This window comes from Oryzias latipes, chromosome 17, assembly GCF_053564925.1.
Source record: "Oryzias latipes strain Hd-rR chromosome 17, Olatipes_Hd-rR_3.1".
Lineage (NCBI taxonomy): Eukaryota > Metazoa > Chordata > Actinopteri > Beloniformes > Adrianichthyidae > Oryzias > Oryzias latipes.
In genome coordinates this window covers 30,916,366-30,935,554 of record NC_136253.1, presented here as the reverse complement: position 1 = coordinate 30,935,554, position 19,189 = coordinate 30,916,366, and the positions used below count along the sequence as shown (strand labels likewise).

At 40.3% G+C, this 19,189-nt stretch overlaps 1 protein-coding gene across 2 annotated transcripts in view; it reads left to right on the top strand.

The window, feature by feature from the left end:
• The first annotated feature begins 11,498 nt into the window (after positions 1 to 11,498).
• Positions 11,499 to 19,189, top strand: part of LOC101166500 (adenylate cyclase type 1) — a 38,613-nt gene continuing 30,922 nt past the window's right edge. For both annotated transcript variants that reach the window (XM_023964981.2, XM_023964980.2), the window contains exons 1-3: positions 11,499 to 14,577; positions 16,210 to 16,359; positions 16,575 to 16,693. In XM_023964981.2, coding sequence (XP_023820749.1) covers positions 13,969 to 14,577; positions 16,210 to 16,359; positions 16,575 to 16,693 — 878 coding nt within the window. In that variant the 5' untranslated portion in view covers positions 11,499 to 13,968. The remainder of the gene's footprint in view (positions 14,578 to 16,209; positions 16,360 to 16,574; positions 16,694 to 19,189) is intronic.

Below are 19,189 nucleotides of genomic sequence, written 5' to 3'. Positions count from 1 at the left end.
GAGATGGAACTGTGCCATCAATTTCTGTCTTTCCTTAAAGTCAAACTCTGATCATCTTTTGAGCCGTTTTAAAAATGTTCCCAGGGGTCTTTTGATTATAATACAATTCTTTAGCCCAAATAAAAAGAAAAAAACATTTGCACAGAGCAATTCCGCCTTCTTTCCCGCTCCGTTTCGATCACGGAGCTTGTGGCCCACTTGGCGTTTTTTTTTTTTACATCGCAAATAAGCTTTTTTTCCAACGACATTTATGTCACAACACTTTGATTGAAGAAAAATACTCAGAAATACATGTTTGAGCTTAATTTTCTTAAAATATGTCTTCCATCGTCAGAAAAATGGCACAATAACATATCAAAAACACCAAAAAATGCCATGATTCTTTTATAAGAGTGGGTCTTTTTTTGTTTTGCTTCTTCAGATCTTAAATGCAGCAGTTGTTTCAAAAATAATAAAGAGATTCTAATGTGATAATTTATATTATATGTCAAGTTCTGCTAGTTTGTGATCAAAACAAAAATGCAGGTTAAGATGGCCTTTCCCTGTCTTGCCAATGGTGGCCAGGTATTTAAATGCGGGAACCGGGGAGACTTCCCATGAGCACTTGCAGGAGTGTGCACACACAGGTACCATCTTCATTGTCTCTGGAGAATCTCCTCTGGTCGGTTCATTCTATGGCCACTGTAGTTTCTGCACTCTCATTATGAATTTTTCAGTTTGCACAGCGTCAAAGCTTGCCACACACTGCAGCCCAACAACATGCCTGTTTTACTTCGGTGCTACTCTGGCTCATCCATGTCTTTGCTCAACAGTTCACCTCCATCAACTGTTTCTGCTTCCGTCTCCTAAAGTAGCCTCTTATCACATCTTTGTTGTGATGTTTTCTCTTGAAGATTCTCAGTTATACTATTTTAGTTATTAAAAATAACCAAAATAATTGGAGTTTTTGTCAGACTATGGGCCTTAACTCTAGAAAAAAAGAGAGTAAAAACTTTAAAACATGGTACCTGTAATTCTTTAAAATCATTCTAATATGAAGATATGAAAGTGGTAAAATAAACTTTTCATTGATAAATTATTTAAATATGTGCTTTAGTAAATTTAAGGGGCCCATCTTTTTTTTATTTTTTTAATGTTTATCCCCTTGAAAAGTCTGGTGTGGGTCCTTAGGCTAGACCCTTTGCACTGCTGCCTATCTGGGTCTCTCTGTGCCTTGAAAACACAGGGTTGTGTCAGAAAGGGCATCCGGCGTAAAAACTCTCTGCCAAATCAGCCGTGCGAATCAGTGAAAGCTGATTCGCTGTGGCAACAACTGACGAGATAAGCTGAAAAGTGAACAACTAGCTCCTTAAAAAGTTTGAACCTTGTTTGTTGCAATCTGTTCTGGTAGGAATTCCAAAAATATTGGAAACTTTGAAGGAAAACGTAGACTTGTAAAAACAGGAAAACAGTTGATGTTGGGAGTTTTAGTGATTTCATGCAGACTGAAATAATATTCACGAGCCGACATCCAGAGGAGCACTGAGCACCAGGACTAAGGCACTGATCTCCACGAGCAGCATGACGTCTGATAATGGAGATCATGCAAGCAGGCTAGTATGCTGTCCATGAATGAAAAGTGAGCGATGGCAGGTGACACTAAAGGGAAGTGTCAGGACGTTTGCCTGAGAACTGAATGTCAGCAGAAAGTGGGTCATTCAGGGAAACAGTACTCCAGACACTTCTGCCAGTCTGTCAAGAAACGGTTAAACCAGAAAAGGGGAAATGTTTAGGATGTTTTCCAGGTTTTTAATAGATTAATGTGCATCCTGGATAACGATTAACAGCAAAAGATCCGGCTTGCTATACTTTGCAACGTCCTTGGTGAAGAATTTCCATACATCCCATTTGGTTAACTTAAATAATTCTAAAGTGAAATGTAAATTTTTTTTCTGTGATGTTCCTTAGCATTTCCAGCCATGTGGAATAATAGTAAGAAGTAGTCTCTGGTTTTAATAAGAGATATTCATAAAGATTTTTGTACGTCAGTGAACAATTAGTCTTTATGCAGACAAGGAGAAAGGTCAATCCCAAAAATCTCTGGCTGAATCTCACACAGCTGCTCAAATATTAGTTTGTTTATTTCTAGAACATTCATTTTCTTTTTTTTACCCTAAGGTTTATGCTTTTATGGAACTTACTGTTGGAAGTAGCACTTTAGAGTCCCCTGCAACCATTGACATTTCATCACCAAATGTAGAAAGTCTCAGAGGTTTAAGAAGATCCCGTCCTTTTCCACAGACCAAGAATAACTTTACACTCAAGTTTCTATAAGTACCGTAAATAAAAAAAGCTAACCCAAGCTTGGTGAAGGTTTTCCTTACTTCAAAATAAAGTATTATTATTATTTTTTTAAATCACTTGGTTATTCTCGCGATGTAAATGTGCAGTTTTGGCATCATATATTTGAACAATAAATGCCCTTTGTATATGAGTTACAATCTAGCCACAGGGGTTGCAAGCCAGTAACTTCTGTGCCGGTCCCAAGCCCGGATAAATAGAGAGGGTTGCGTCAGGAAGGGCATCCGGCGTAAAAAATTGCCAAAATAACCATGCGAATCATCCACAACACTTTAGACATACCGGATCGGTCGAGGCCCGGGTTAACAACGACCGCCACCGATGCTGTTAACCTACAGGGTGTCGGTGGAAATTTGACTACTGTTGGTGGAAGAAAGAGGGGAGGCAGAAGGGTCCGTGGCCAGAGAGAGAAGGGAAAAGGCAGGAACATAGGTTTGAGAATAGGGACTCTTAACGTTGGCACAATGACAGGGAAAGGCAGAGAGCTGGCAGACATGATGGAGAGAAGGAAGGTAGATGTACTGTGTGTGCAGGAGACAAGGTGGAAGGGCAGCAAGGCACGTAGTATTGGAGGAGGATACAAACTGTTCTATCATGGTGTTGATAGGAAGAGAAACGGGGTAGGAGTGATTCTGAAGGGGGAGTTTGTAAACAGTGTTCTAGAGGTGAAAAGAGTCTCAGACAGGATGATGAGCCTAAAGTTAGAAATTGAAGGGGTGATGGTGAATGTAGTCAGTGGGTATGCGCCACAGGTTGGCTGTGAGTTAGAAGTGAAGGAGAGATTCTGGAGTGAGTTGGATGAGGTCATAGAGAGTATCCCCAGAGGAGAGAGAGTTGTTATTGGAGCAGACTTTAATGGGCATGTTGGTGAGGGCAACAGAGGAGATGAGGAGGTGATGGGCAGGTTTGGTGTGAAGGAAAGGAATCTGGAGGGACAGATGGTGGTGGACTTTGCGAAGAGGATGGAAATGGCTGTAGTCAACACTTACTTCCAGAAGAGAGAGGAACATAGAGTGACATACAGAAGTGGAGGTAGGAGTACTCAGGTGGACTACATCCTATGTAGACGAGGTCATTTGAGAGAGGTTAATGACTGCAAAGTGGTGGTAGGAGAGAGTGTAGCCAGACAGCACCGCATGGTGGTGTGTAAGATGACTCTGGAGGTCAGGAAGAAGAAGAGAGGGAAAACAGAAAAGAAGACCAAGTGGTGGAAGCTACAGAATGAAGAAACTTGTGAGGAATTTAGGCAGAAGTTGAGGCAGGTCCTGGGTGGTCAGGATGAGCTTCCAGAGGACTGGGAAACTACAGCAGAGATTATCAGGGAAACAGGTAGGAAGGTGCTAGGTGTGTCATCTGGAAAGAGGAAAGACGGTAAAGAGACTTGGTGGTGGAATGAGGAAGTACAGGAATGCGTCCAGAGGAAGAGGTTGGCTAAAAGGAAGTGGGATGTAGAAAGGACTGAGGAAGGTAGACAGGAGTACAAGGAAGCGCAGCGTAGAGTGAAGAGAGAGGTGGCAAAGGCCAAACAGAAGGCTTACGATGAGCTATATGACAGGTTAGACACAAAGGAAGGAGAGAAGGACTTGTACAGGCTAGCCAGACAGAGAGACAGAGATGGGAAGGACGTGCAACAGATAAGGGTGATTAAGGACAGAGATGGAAAGGTGCTAACAACCCAAGAGAGTGTACAGAAAAGATGGAAGGAGTATTTTGAGGAGCTGATGAACGAGGAAAATGACAGGGAAAGAAGGGAGGAAGATGTGGTTGTTGTGGAGCAGGAAGTAGCAGAGATTGGAAAGGATGAGGTTAGGAAGGCCCTGAAAAGGATGAAGAGCGGAAAGGCCGTTGGTCCTGATGACCTACCTGTGGAGGTATGGAAGTGCCTAGGAGAGACAGCAGTGGAATTTCTAACAAGGTTGTTCAATAGGATTTTAGAGAGTGAGAAGATGCCTGAGGAATGGAGGAGAAGCGTTCTGGTCCCGATCTTTAAGAACAAGGGTGACATGCAGAACTGCAGCAACTATAGAGGAATAAAGTTGATGAGCCACACAATGAAGCTGTGGGAAAGAGTAGTGGAAGCCAGGCTTAGGAAGAAGGTGGAGATTTGTGAGCAGCAGTATGGTTTCATGCCCCGTAAGAGCACCACTGATGCCATTTTTGCTTTGAGAATGTTGATGGAAAAGTACAGAGAAGGTCAGAAGGAGCTGCATTGTGTGTTCGTAGATTTAGAGAAGGCGTATGACAGGGTGCCGAGAGAGGAGCTGTGGTACTGTATGAGGTCGTCTGGAGTGGCAGAAAAGTATGTCAGAGTAGTTCAGGACATGTATGAGAGAAGTATGACGGTGGTGAGATGTGCTGTAGGTCAGACAGAGGAGTTCAAGGTGGAGGTGGGACTACACCAAGGATCAGCTTTGAGTCCTTTTTTGTTTGCTATGCTGATGGACAGGCTGACAGACGAGGTAAGACAGGAATCTCCCTGGACAATGATGTTTGCGGATGACATTGTAATTTGCAGTGAGAGTAGAGAGCAGGTGGAGGAACAGCTAGAGAGGTGGAGGTTTGCTCTGGAAAGAAGAGGCATGAAGGTCAGTCGTAGTAAGACAGAATACATGTGTCTGAACGAGAGGGATCAAGGTAGAAGCGTTAGGTTACAGGGGACTGAGGTGAAGAAGGTGCAGGAGTTTAAGTACTTGGGGTCAACAGTTCAGTGTGATGGGGATTGTGGAAAAGAGGTGAAGAGGCGAGTGCAGGCAGGTTGGAGCGGTTGGAGGAAAGTGTCAGGAGTGTTGTGTGACAGAAGAGTGCCAGCAAGACTCAAAGGAAAGGTGTACAAGACAGTGGTGAGACCAGCTCTGCTCTATGGGTTAGAGACGGTAGCAGTGAGACAGAGACAAGAGGCTGAGATGGAGGTAGCGGAGATGAAGATGTTGAGGTTCTCCTTAGGAGTGACCAGGTTAGACAGGATAAGGAACGAGTACATCAGAGGGACGGCTCATGTTGCCTGTGTCAGCGACAAAGTCAGAGAAGCCAGACTGAGATGGTTTGGACATGTTCAGAGGAGGGATAGTGGATATATTGGTAGAAGGATGTTGGAGATGGAGCTGCCTGGCAGGAGGGCAAGAGGACGGCCAAAGAGGAGATACATGGATGTCTTAACAGAGGACATGAAGTTGGCTAATGTTAGGGTAGAAGATGTCCATGATAGAGTGAGGTGGAAAAGGATGATTCGCTGTGGCGACCCCTGATGGGAAAAGCCGAAAGAGAAAGAAGAAGATATGAGTTACAATGGCAATTTTTAATTTAAGTTTAAATCATATTGATGTTGAAATGGGATTCTGCAACATGTATATGTTAGGGATCTAAATTATTTTTATGATGTGTATAAATTATATCCTGTAGTCCATTGAAACAATGTTCAAATAACATCCCTGTCACACTATAAAAATAGTGTTTGATATGATAAGAATGTTTTTAGATCGTACATTTTGAGATAAAAGTGATCACTATGTTCCAATTTAAAAATAGTTGTGGATTTTTGGGAAGAATCTGTTGGGAGTTTTTCCTCACTAAGGTCAGGGATGCCCACTTTAGCATGGTCTGTTTAGTTTAGTTAAGTTTAGTTTAGTTTAGTTTAGTTTAGTTTAACAATCAGGTATTGTATTTATAACTGATTTTATGTTTTTGTACAATTACCAGTGTGAAGCCCGTTGAGACAACTGTGTTGTGATATTGGGCTATTTAAATATAATTAAATTGAAATTTCGATTATTTTCTTGAATTTTTATGCTTAAAGTAAAATAACCCAAAGACAGGGTTTGGTTCTCTTTTATAGAAGTTTTTTTACAAAAGGTTAGGTTCAGTGTGTTTTTACTTATCAGAGACTGCTGTACTTTTAATTCTCTCCAAAGTAAATCAATTTAAAGCAGATCATAGTTACCTAAAACTACAAAAAAGTAAATTTTCTAGAAATACCTTGATCGTGTGGTTCAGACAAAAACAGGACATCAGAAGCTTATGAAAGCTTAGGTATTGTCTATTTTTAGCTGCTGTCAATTCACAACTCCAGAGTGCAGACTAGTGTGTATCTTGCTTGCATGCCAACTCTTGCGCACACGGTCTCAAACACACTAACAGCATTGCATACTAATCTCCCCTTCCTCATCCTTTCCTGAACTCTGTTTGTTTACGATGACCTGGCTACTGTTACATTCATTGACATTTAATCCCCCTCTGTTGTCATGGGGGCTTTCCTAATTTTTATTGTCACTCTTTTGCTGCTGCATAATCAGCTTTGAAAAACCAGCCGTCCCTCGTTGTGCTTTCACCAGTCCTGCAAAAGACGACAAAAAGTGAAGATGCAGCACAAAATCTGCTCCGAATTTGCTGATGCCAGTGCCTTTTAATCGAGAGGGAGTTGTTGTTTCAGAAAAGCTGAGACGGGGACTCAGGTGCAAGCTAATCTGCTCTGACTCTGCACTAATTAAGATCAAGGCTAACAGCCACTTTCTCCTGGTTATTGATCATTGGCTCCGCCTTGTACGACGCCTCCAATGAGAACAGCAGCACAGAGGTGCAGATTAGAGGAGGTTGTGTCTGCCCTGCCTGCATAATGTTGTTTGTTTCTTCAGTTACCAGTTCCTATTCAACACCAGGCTTTTCCAGGACTTGTTGACTATCATTTAAATCAGGCCGCTCTGTCTACCTGTCTGTTTCCTTGATCTGTTCTGTTCAGTGATTACTGTTAACTGACTAGCTCCACTGACTCCTTTATCTGTTTCAATATGTCTTGATTTGTGTCTCATGCCATTATTTTCTTATATCTGTTTTTTCTTCAGGCGAGAAGTTGTGCGTTTGTCTCTTTTGAAGGATTTTTGCTATCTAAGGCATAGACCACCTGGTCTAAGCCAGTGTGTCTCACTGACAAAATAATTGTTATAAATATTTTAATTATTCCTATAGGATTTAAAATTGTATTATTTACTTTGATTTCCAATGATCCAACGATTTATGTTTCAAAATTAATTTTAAAATCAAGTTTATTTGGTCACAAAAAAAACTTTTCACACAATAAGTAATGCAACCAAGTCTCAAATTTATATAATAAAATAAATTATTTCCTAAAAAATTAATAGAAATTGAAAAATTACTTCAGAAGTAATGACTTTTCTGGGTTTTTTTCATTTGATTAACTGTCAATAGTTTCTCTTAAAAGATAGATTTTTTTATAATTAATCGATTGATTTTCTAGACCAAAAATTATTTTTGCAAGCCCGAGCAAGACGATGGATTGGAAGGGATGGTAACATTTTGTTTCTCTTAAGAGTAGAACAAATTGATGTGTTTTACACAATTCAACCTCTTTGCAAAGAGAAAACTTAATTAAGAGTGAAAACATCTAATGGTCTAACAGCATAAACTAAAAACATCATTTGTCTTCTCAGGGAATAAATTAAGATACCTTCAACTTAAGCTCCTGGGATTACTGTGACCTGCATGACTGAGAGGCTGCAAGAGCATAAGGTCGCAAATCTTTCCAGGAATCTACACTTCAGTAAGTTTAGACCAAGGGTAAAAGACACATAAAGTAATTAGTTTGGTAAAGAGTTTGATCCATTTTTATTAAAGTTGACTGATTGAATCTTTCGGTATGAGGAGAGAGAAACAAAAGAGAGAGAAAAAGGAACTCTCTCTTTTTTTAAGTGTTTACTTTTTGTGTAGTGACTACTAAACTATTACAGTAATTTGTGCAATATATTTCTTGAGAGCTGTGCAAAAATGTCACATTTGTTGCATTATTTATTTTTACTTTATTTTGGTAATCTATTACATTGCAGATTTACAAAGTCTGGAATTGTCAGTATAGTTTTTTGATCTTCCCACAACTACATTTATTAATTATTTGTTGATAACTAAAGGAAGGAAGATATGTTAGATTATGTATCCTGTTTGTTAAATGGGGATTAAAAATGCTTTGTTCTGTTCTCTTTTTAAGTTATTTTCTCACTAAAACTGAAAAGACTTTAATAGCTTGACCATTTCCCGGAGACACTGAGCCAGGTCCATTATTTGCAATACACAAAAATAAATAAATACTCCTTGGCCAATAAAGTCCTTATGTTTATTCTTGAACATGAAAGTTCTGGTATGTAGCAAAAAGAAGAAAAAAAAAACATATTCTAAGGTTTCCAAAACCATTCCAGTTAAGCCTGATAGATGAAGCATTCAACATCTGCCCATCCTCTTCATACACCAACCATTACAAAAAACCCTGCAGGGGATCAAGTGTGCTGAAACAAATTCTCCGCCTGATCATGTGACATTACCAAAGCAACAGCAGCTACACCTCTAACAGGACAGATTCCTATTTGTTTACAAACTATGAATTATTTTAGATCAGATTTAGTCTAATATAACAAATTAAAAGCAACACTAATTAATAACGTCACCACCTTTTTACAGCCATACTGAGGGCATGCGAGCACAGCAGTTAGATTAGGACTGTGTTGTGTTTTGTTCTTTTTTGTCCATCTTGAAACCACAAGCTTTTCCTTCTGTCACTGTGGTTCAAACTAAAGCAGCATGTTACAAACAGGACAGCTCAGGATTTTCCTCTCTCTCTTTTTTCTTTCTCTTTTTTGTGAATCAAAGTCAACGTCGGCAAAAATAACAAGTAAAAATTAAAAACAGCATAACGGTTTTTGTTAATGCAGATAAATCTTCAGAAAAGCTATTTGTGATGCTGAGATGATGCTCATTTACATGGCGAACAACTTTTCTCTTTTTTTTTACAAGCCCCATCCTCTCACATCTGTCAGTGTGTGTTTGTCTTCTGTATCTCTCTGTCACCCTCACATTGTCTTTCCTTCCTTCTTGCCTGTCTCATGCTTAGTACACTTTAAGCACTCAGATTGAGTGACGCAAGTGATACCTTGGAAGAGGACTAATGTGGGAGGGTGCAAAGCACATGGACTGGACACACGCTCACACACATTGGCTCTCACAGATTACAAGACTTATCAGAAGCTTTGAAAGGATTTCGTATTGGAGGTGGGGGTGCTGCACTTGAATCTCACACACCTGATGGCTATTGATCCATCTGACTCTTGCATGAATAAAGGTGTAAAAGCGAGCAAATCAGGGCCTGGAACTTCCTGTCATCATGAACTGGCTTCTGGATTTATTTATTTTTTAGCCTTTCTTTATCCCTCTTGTGGTTGCTCAAACTCAGATATCAATAGGCTTCCTTAAAATAGCAACGCTCCAATCAGTTCAGGTTACAAGATTTGTTTGTTAAACAGAAATCATTTCAACACTCATTTACACCTGAAGAGGTGTAAATGCACGAAGTAGAGCGAGAGAGAAAAAAAAGACAATTTCCTTTCAAACAACATTTTGAACAAATTTGCCTCTACAGTACGAATCTCCTTATTAGCAATGCATCTGTAAAGTCTTGTTCTCTCAGTCACTCAGCCAAGTTGGTAGATAAGCAAAAGGTTGCAATCAGCAAGCTGTCAGGTGAGAAAACACGGTAATATCAGGGGTGAAAGGCATTGCTTTTACCGAGCTGTTGATTAGGATGTGCACTGCAACATTTCCCCAACATGAACAGTTTCACATTTCTCTGGTTGCTCTTTTGTTTGCTACTCTTAAGCCAAGAAACATGCTACATGCCTTTAATTTTTACAAAAATATCAAAGACCCACACCACTGAAAGTGTCTTTAACACGTTCTTGTAGCCTTTTTCTCATCGTGGAGGACATATTTAAAGAAAGTTAGGATTAAAACTGTGTGTCTGACTATTTCTTTATTCAAATCATTGTGATTCACGAACAGACAAAAATACCAATTCAGAAAGCTTGTAGTTGTTAAGTAAAATCAATAATCTGCGAACCACAACTTCCCTGATCCGCTCTATTCCGATGCATCCACTTGCAGATCCATTCACGTCTTCATGCTTGCCATTCTTGTTGCACCGGTATTGTTAGGTTGGGGCTGTAAGCTAGGGAGAAGGTGTGTAGATAAAGTGTTGATAGAAAATGAAGAAAGTCTCACTATGCGCCAACAGTCCTGCCCGGCAAATTTCTAATAAATTCCTGCCGCTCTGCAGAAACTATGTACTGCAATAGGATATAAGTTTTTGATTATGGCTAAAAATGGCATAAAAAAATGGGAACACTTTTACAATATATCAAAAAATGATTGGAATGGGACTTTTGATAATTGCTGAGACACAAACAAAAGTTTTTGTTTGTCGATGTTGCCTGTTTGCATAAAATCCCTGAGAAAATTATTCTACTAAATAGCTCAATTTAATTAAAAACAAAATTAGTAAAAAACAAAAAAATATGCATAACAATCACATTGCAGAGAGGAGAGGTGCACTAACATTAAATCATGACCAGAACTGCATGTTTTTATCATGTTTTTGCGCTTCCAAAAGGTCAGTATTCTCAGCCCCTGGGGATGCGTACTGAAGCAGACAAATAACTCTGTGCTGGATTGATGAAGTAAAAGTTCAGGATGTCCATCACCACATTCACCCACACCCCTTGAGGCCAGTTTTGATTTGGTAATTATGAACACATTGTGTCTTCAGGCTTGACAAATGGATGTCTCCAGGTTCCTGCTGAAGGCTGGAGGTTGAATCATTTAGTTTTTAGGTCTGTGTGAAATCTGCTTCAGCTATATTTGAGTTTTGTTTATCCTTGTTTCATCAATAGCATTTTTTTAATCTAAAAATATCTGGATCTTGCAGTTTATCTGTGTTCACCGTATCTGACAAAACTTTTTTTTTAGTGTTAGCACATCGTAATTGCATCTGAAATTACATAATTCACAGCATGCGCTGCGAGAGTCTCGCCTGGGGTTTTCTTTGTTGTTTCATTTGCTGGTGTTGAGCCAATGACTGTGTGATTATACAACCAGCAGCACGTCGGCACACTGGTGGGACTTGCAGTTGCCTGGCTGTTGTTTCAGATGATCACTTGATGAGAACAAGAGTAAAGTAGTATCCCCACAAAAGCCACACACTTGAAACATCCACCTTCTCTTTCTTTTCTTTGCCGTTATAATGACTTTCTGCTGCTTTTGCATTAAAGGTGTATGAACTTGTTCTGTATTTCAGAGATATAGCGATGATAAACAGGCTGTGAATCATCAGTGCGTCTTTTATTTTAAAGTTTATGGTGGGATTATCATATTTTTACATTACAATAAAGAAACAAGATCACCATCTTTAAAGTCATTCATCCATCCATTTTCAAAACACATTGAACTCCTTTTGGGGTCATGGGGTTACTGGAGCCAACCCAGCTCTGTTGGGTGAAAGTAGGGCACTCCCTGAACAGATTGTCAGTCTGTTGCAGGGCCACACATTCGTGCATTCTCACCTAAAGGCATTTTAGAGTCATCAATTAACTTATGAAGCATGTTTTTGGACTGTGGGAGGAAGCCGGAGTGCCCAGAGAAAATCCACACAGGCACCAGGAGAGCATGCACACTCCACACTGAAAGGGCCCAGCTGGGATTTGAACTCGCTGGGAGGTGAGAGCGCTAAACACTGCACCCCTATACACCTAGATAAGTGAACATGTTCAAACCACTGCCAATCAGGGCTCAGCCACGCTTAATGAATGTACAGAGAAAAAAGCGAAAAACAGATCTCAAATGAGAAACCAGCTGCTTCAGTCTGGTTAAACCTCTTGGACAGATTTGGACGATTCATTGTTCCATTGATCGGGACAGATACTGACCTAAAATCCTCCAACAAAACTCAACACTCAATTTTTCTTTACAAAGTATGGCAGTCTGCAAATCTATGGATCTAACAATTCTCAGTTTAAAATTGAACCAAATTGAAGGGGAAAGTGAATCGTTGCATCCCTAAGCATTAGGTCTACCGTAAAGTGTCAAACACGTATTGATCTAAATTTAAGAAGGTATAATTTATTTTATAATTACATTACATCCAGCTTATGAGTCAACTGAAATATTTTTCTCCTTTGGTTCTCGCTTAATAGCAAATTAAAAAAGGATTTTTCTAAACGTTTTGTTCTTTGTTGTTGTTTCGTGATTCACAAGTCAAAAGTCGAACTGAAACCAATCCGTGAGCCAAAAACTGAGGTTTGAACAGAATCTTAAAGATTACTGCAACCCAAGTAAAATGTAATACAGAACTGTTTAATGTGATCTGAATGCACTGGGAAAACTATGAGATGTGTTCCGGGAAAAATGCAACAGTCTGCGAGATTTATTGTGAAGGTGTTGCATGAAGAATAGAGTAACTCCTGACAAAAAAAATCAGTGGAAAAATAAAACAAAGATGTTTTGTTTATTTATCCACTAATGGCTTTTGATGACAACATGGATTACAACACAAATCTGCATCTCAAATCCTTTGAACCAAAACTTGGAATTATAAGACTTGGAGCAAAGTGACCTCTATCTTGTGACCCACATCTCTCTCTCAGGGGGCAGAGACAGACAACACAGACATGGCAGGCATACAAAAGAGAAAGGTGAAAATAAGGCATTGCAGACTTGGGCTGAAAATTCTATTTGTTGTAATAATTGTTATAGTAATTTTTTGTTCTTTAGGAGTATTGCTCACATCTGAGGAAGAAAAATGTAAAAAACAAAAAAAAGTAATTTTTACAGTCTGTCCAGAAACTTTTGATCTATTTTTTTTTTTAGACTTCATATAGGTTTTGCTTTTTCTTAACCCGACACTTTTAAAACACAAATTTGAGATGAGTGACAGAAAAGCTGAGCCAATACCAGTAAAACTGTGAGATGTATTGCTGGAAGGACGGAAGGCAAACCGGGAATGGTCAGGAGCTGGAATTTGTCCGTCCACCTGTCACTTTCTCACACCCTCTCCGGCTCTAACTGGACATGGCAACGGCGGCCAGGGACGGGTGACTAATCTACCCGCGGTAATGAATGAGACACCACCCCCTGAATGCCAAAAGGTTGTTGGTCAGGGGTCGCTTTTAGTGTGGATGGCACGCACGACTGTGCCAACCAAATGTGGTGATTTCCTGCCGAGGGTTAATCTTAATGCGCAAGACTGAGTGGAGGAGACTGAACATTTGCAAATATTTTAATGATGGAGACCTGTGATGTGCAGGTGGAAAAGGAGAAGACTCTATGGCCGATGATGATGATGGTGATGATGATGTGCTGCTGTCTGACTGAGCGGCGTGGGAAGCTCTGTTCCTGCGCTCATCAGTTCGTCTTGACTGTCGAGTAGCTCGGACGTGGCTTATCTTCTCTTCTTAATGCGCAGGCGTGATCCAATCTGAGCCCCTCAAAAAAAAAGAAGGGAAAAAATCTGTTCCCATCAGAACTGCGCGTAGCGTGCGTTGCTCATCGTGCTGGGCTCAAACCGATGCTGACATTTTTGGAGCGGCCATATCCATGTTGCTGCTCCTTCACTGAAAGAGTGGAAATGCAGAGCTGCTGGCGAGCTGATCTCTCCGGAAACTACCGTCCAACCTGTGGATAGTGCGGAGCCCGTCCGTGGCCACCGGCCAGCCTCCTCTGTCTGGGACGCTCTGCCTCCAGCGCCGCGTCGGCGTCAGATCTCCGTGTTCCGTCTGAGCTAAGCTGTGTGCAGGTATTCAGTTTATGAATGGCACTGACATGGAGGAAATACCGTTTCAGAAAGTCAAAACCAGGAGGAAGAGAAGTCACTGTCCGCCGGGCGTCCCTCTGACCACCATCGCGTGCGAGGACGAGTTCGACTGCAAGGAACTTGAGTCTCTCTTCCAGAACTACAACCTTAAACTGGAGCAGACTTCCACTCTCAAAGCCTTGGCGGTCCTCATCTTCATGTCCTTCACATTGGCCGTGGTGGAGTTGCTGTCCGGCCCCAGCCTTACCATCTCCAAGGGGTCCCACCCGGTCCACTGTGTCATCTTCCTCTCTCTTTTCATCGTAACTAATGTCAAGTATCTACAAGTGACTCAGCTCCAGCAGATCGTCAACCTGACGCTGCTCTTCGGCTTCACTTTCTCCTTCCTGTGCTGTCCCTTCTCGCTGGGGGCGATGGGGATGGAGCCCCCGACCTCCCCGGAGCAGGGCGTGTGGCAGCTGATCCTGGTCACCTTCGTCGCCTACGCGCTTTTGCCTGTGCGGACGCTCTTGGCTGTGCTGCTCGGACTGATGGTTTCCATCTCGCACTTAATTGTGACCGCCACTTCTGTCACAGTGAAAACACAGAAACTGTGGAGAACGGTAAGTATTGTTACGCAGTGATCAGGGTTTGTTTGCATTTGTGCGTCCTGGCACAGGCGCACAAATCGGACTTCATTTCAGCACCAAGGACAGCTCCCTGCTGGGAAGTCTTTAGGCGTCTTTGCTCTGCTAACAAGCTGCTCTGGTTCTAAAACAGACAAAAGCATATGAGGATCAAATACAACCCTCAACGATTCGACATATTTTTAGATCAAAAACCTGTTTTTAAACACAGAGAGAAATCAAGATCATTTGATTTTCTCTTTAGCCTCCTATCGAAGTAGAAGATCACACTTGTAGTTTCTGTTGAGCTAGGCCATAGCGACAGCGATGTCTAAATTCAAGGAAAAGAAGTAGGGCAAACTTCAGGGACACACAGGAGACAGATACACCATCCTATATGATTTAGATGTGGGAAAAGAGGGCAAAAATGTGCACTTTCTCACAACTGAAATTACTGCATCCCTCTCTCTATTCAACGTTTACACACATTCCCGACTGTCATCAGCTGTGAGGAATTGAGTATTAAACTGCAGGCCTATTTTAATCGATTCAACATGCCCGGGTGGCAGGAGCTCTGAGATGACGCTTTAGCCTCATGAAGGACAGCGTTAGCTGGACAACCAGAGATAGCTAATCCATTAAGCTTAGAGATGAGCTGCGTGGCATGACCCCACACATCCTGGTCTTGAACCAATCACCCACATCCTTGTGTTCACTCCTCAATTTGTGAAAATAAAAGAAGAAATAGTAAAATACATAAAACAAAAGTGCTGTCAGGGTATCAATATGAAGATTTAAAAGCTTCTACTTCAAACTAATGTGTTAGTTTATTATGCATGTGACACTTTGCTTTCATTAAATAAGAACAAGAGTGGATATTTTAAAACCAATTGACTCTGACATTTTTAAACTCTGTCAGTGCAGGTTATTTTTTTTCCTCAAGAGAATCCATTATTTACCTCTGCGCTAGATATTAAATGGAGTGAACATTTTGGTCGTGATCACAGGACCGTGACTGCTTCATCAGTCAGGATCAGGCTGCCTCGCTCCAGGAAAGGGAAGCTGTGTCCTGCACAAGGTTAGGAGCATTCATGCTGCAGCAGCTGTCTTTTTCAGAGAACAGAGAAAACAGTTTCTATAAATTCAGTGACAAAAACAGTACGCTTCCTAATTAAAACAATTAGAGCTTGCTCCTCAGATGATCATATGCAATAAAACTAGCTTATTAATCTCTTTGCAGCAAGAGGTATCAGGATTGTGTCCTCTTCATTATTTTCCAGTGTGGGAAACTGTTTGCTGTTCAGTCTTTCATTTGTGAAATATTTACTTTATTCGTTTTAATTTTCCCACATTTTTTCCCCCACTAACGTTCACTGCAAAAAGTTTTTTTAGAAATTTTTTTTTGGCTCAAAAATTAGATTTCACATATACGTATTGTGCACCAATGCAGAACACAACTTAACTTTAAACAATGAGATTATTTCCACATGGCTAAACTCCTTTAAATTAAAATAGTAAAAATGAAATCTTTGAAGGTTTTTCTCCCTAATGGCTGCTCCTGATCCCGGACATAAAATGTAAACGAAAGAATTGCTAAAATCTTGTGAACTTTTTTCCTGTTTTTTTCAGTTGGTTGCCAACACAGTTCTGTTCACCAGTGTCAACCTGTCAGGCCTGTTTGTGCGCATCCTGACAGAGCGGGCCCAGAGGAAAGCGTTCCTGCAGGCCCGCAACTGCATTGAAGAAAGACTTCGTATGGAGGACGAGAACGAGAAACAGGTAGCAGCACCTGCATTTTTCCTGAACTGTGAGCTGTGTGACTCATTTTAACACCAAATTATTTTTGTCCTTTTTGTCTGTCACTTGTTTTTAATTGCTGCAAACACCTCATCTGTTAAAAACTTTTATAATTTTCCACTGTATAAATAGCAACTGTTTTTTTAACCCCCCCCCCCCCCCCCCCTTTTTTTTTTTGCACACATGTGTACACTCAGGAGCGCCTGCTAATGAGTCTGTTACCCAGGAACGTAGCCATGGAGATGAAAGAGGATTTCCTGAAGCCACCTGAAAGGATCTTTCACAAAATCTACATCCAGCGTCATGACAATGTCAGGTAGGGCACCATCATGAAAACATAACGTTAAAACTTCCAGACACTGCAGGCTGACTCAGGTTTTTTTTTTTTTTGGCTCTAATATAGTCTGGAGAAATAACATTATCCCTGTGAGGAAATATCCATATGATATAACAGAATAAACACCTTCTCAGCTCATTAAAGAGCTCACAAGAAACATTTGAATTAATTGACCAAGCATGTCCTTTGGAAGGAACACTGAGGGCTATAAAAAGTATTGTGATCCGACCCAACTGTGTCTTAAAACATCAACAGCCCCCGCCCCGGCTGCTTAGGCAGAAACACCAAGTTTCTCACTGAATAAAGGGTTTTTATAGTTTGCATCATGTCTATTTTTTGAAGGAGACATTAGATTTGGGAAGTTTTTTTTTAGCAACAGAGGAGGGCAGCAACACTTCAGTGCAGCATGCTCCATCACTCTTTTGCTTTTGTAAAGCAGCCTGTCATCTAAAAACAATGAAGAATCCAATCAATAAAATTTGTACTTTGCAAACGTTGTCTAATATATTAGTGCATTGCTCAGTTATCAGGTGTTTTCTCCGTTTTTGCACTTCCAGATGCATCAAATCAACATGAAGTATGGTGACAATGTGGAAAAAATTAAGCTAATTTAGCTTTTCTGCCCTGCATTCTGAAAAAAATCAAGATAAAACCTTTCCCCTCAAAATCTAATAAGCACAACATTTTCAACTCTTAGTGCTGTATTTGTCTTTCCATTTTAAAGCAAACCTCTCAGTTTTCCTGGTGTGCAGTGCTTCAGTTTCTTCGGAATCCTGTAGATAGAGTGCTTTTTGTTTGACCGTCAACCCTTTGCCAGAAAAGAGTTTCCAGTACATTTGAAAGAAAGAAAAACAAAAAAACAATGTAATCACAGCTCTATTGTCTGCACCAGACACAGTTTATTTTTTCCTCGCCCCCTTTCTGCTCCTCCTGTGTGACTTGGTTTTCAAGTCAAGCCTTTTGGCTCCAGCTTTTCCTCAATTTTTTTGTCTTATCTTCTGCTCCTCCTCCTTTCCCTGGTGTTTTTCAAAGCTGCATGGGGTTTTGAGAAGCAGAGTTTGCTCAGCTCCAGGATTAAGTTGCTACAGGGGATTAAATGCAATGGAGACTAAATTCTGGTTGCGTAATGCTCTATGTGTGAGCTTGTTGGCTTGCAGGTGCACACTTGGGTTAAATCTCAGTGGTGCTCTGGGGATTGCTTTTTGTGCATTCAAACCTTTGGACTGCAGGATCCTCTCAGTGATCCAGACTGGAGATGATTGGCAAACAGGGTTAATGGGTATGACTTAGGGGTGGATGGCAATTAAACAACTGATTGTGCAATTTAATTCAAACATGATTCTTGATTTTCTGCATGTTTGCCAGAGTAGTAAAATTGTAGGAGGTCTTTCAGTCTTTGTTTTGATTTATACTCTATGTTTTTGTCAGTGTACTGCAGCAGTACACATGTAATACATAGGCTTGGATGTCTCTACAAAAAAAACAAGTAAGTTTTAATTTGATTTGGTATTTTCTGGTTGGATTCAATTCAATATTAAGTGTGTTTTAAATTCCCTTTTAAATGCCTGTAAAAAAAAACCTCTTCACAAAGTGTTGTCCAAAATTATTCATATCCCGTTGCAAATTTTAATGCTTGTGCTATCTTAGATGACCCCACCCTAACATTGACGTGTTATTCCTACCATGACAAAGGTGGATAAAGGTGGAAAGATTTCATGTAATCCATGGACACCAGTGAAGATCACAAATCATTGAAGAAAATAAGTTCAGAGCACTGTCTAGTGGGTCTAGATGACCCAACTCCCAATGTTAAAGTGCCTAGGATAGCACAAGGGTTACACGCGTCACCTTTGATTCAAATGTAAGAAAAAGCAGAGAATGAATTGATGCTTCTTTTTGTTTGTTTTATTACATTTCTAGGTGACGCTTCTGTCATTTTCGATCAAGAAGAAACTTGCTGGTTACCGTAAATAAAAGATACTAAAAGTCAAATTTTGCTGAGGTAATAAATGATTTCACGTTTAGCTGGTAGTAAAAACCCTACAAAAGCAGAACTGCAATGAATAAATTGCAAAAGGATGAGAAAAAAAAGTTCTTAAAAAAAGTAAATGTAAATAAATTTAAATTAAAAAAACACAAGAAAAGGACTTTTAAAGAAAAACAAATCGTGGATTTGCTGGCTTGATTTTTTTCAAAGTAAATATCCTTGTGATTTAAATGTATAATTTTTTTAAACCCAACTCAAGCAGTAAATAAACACAAAGTACCAGTACACCGCTCACAATTCCACTACATCATTTAGAAACACGAGTTTCTAAATGATGTAGATCAAAGCTTTAAACAGTTAAAGTTATTTCAGGGATGACCCACTTGGAGTATTGACAGAAGGTCTGGGTGTCTTTATAGATGCTCATTCATGCTGAAGGAGTTGCAAGTTAACAGTCCAAAAATTATTTGTAAGCACATTGCACACTT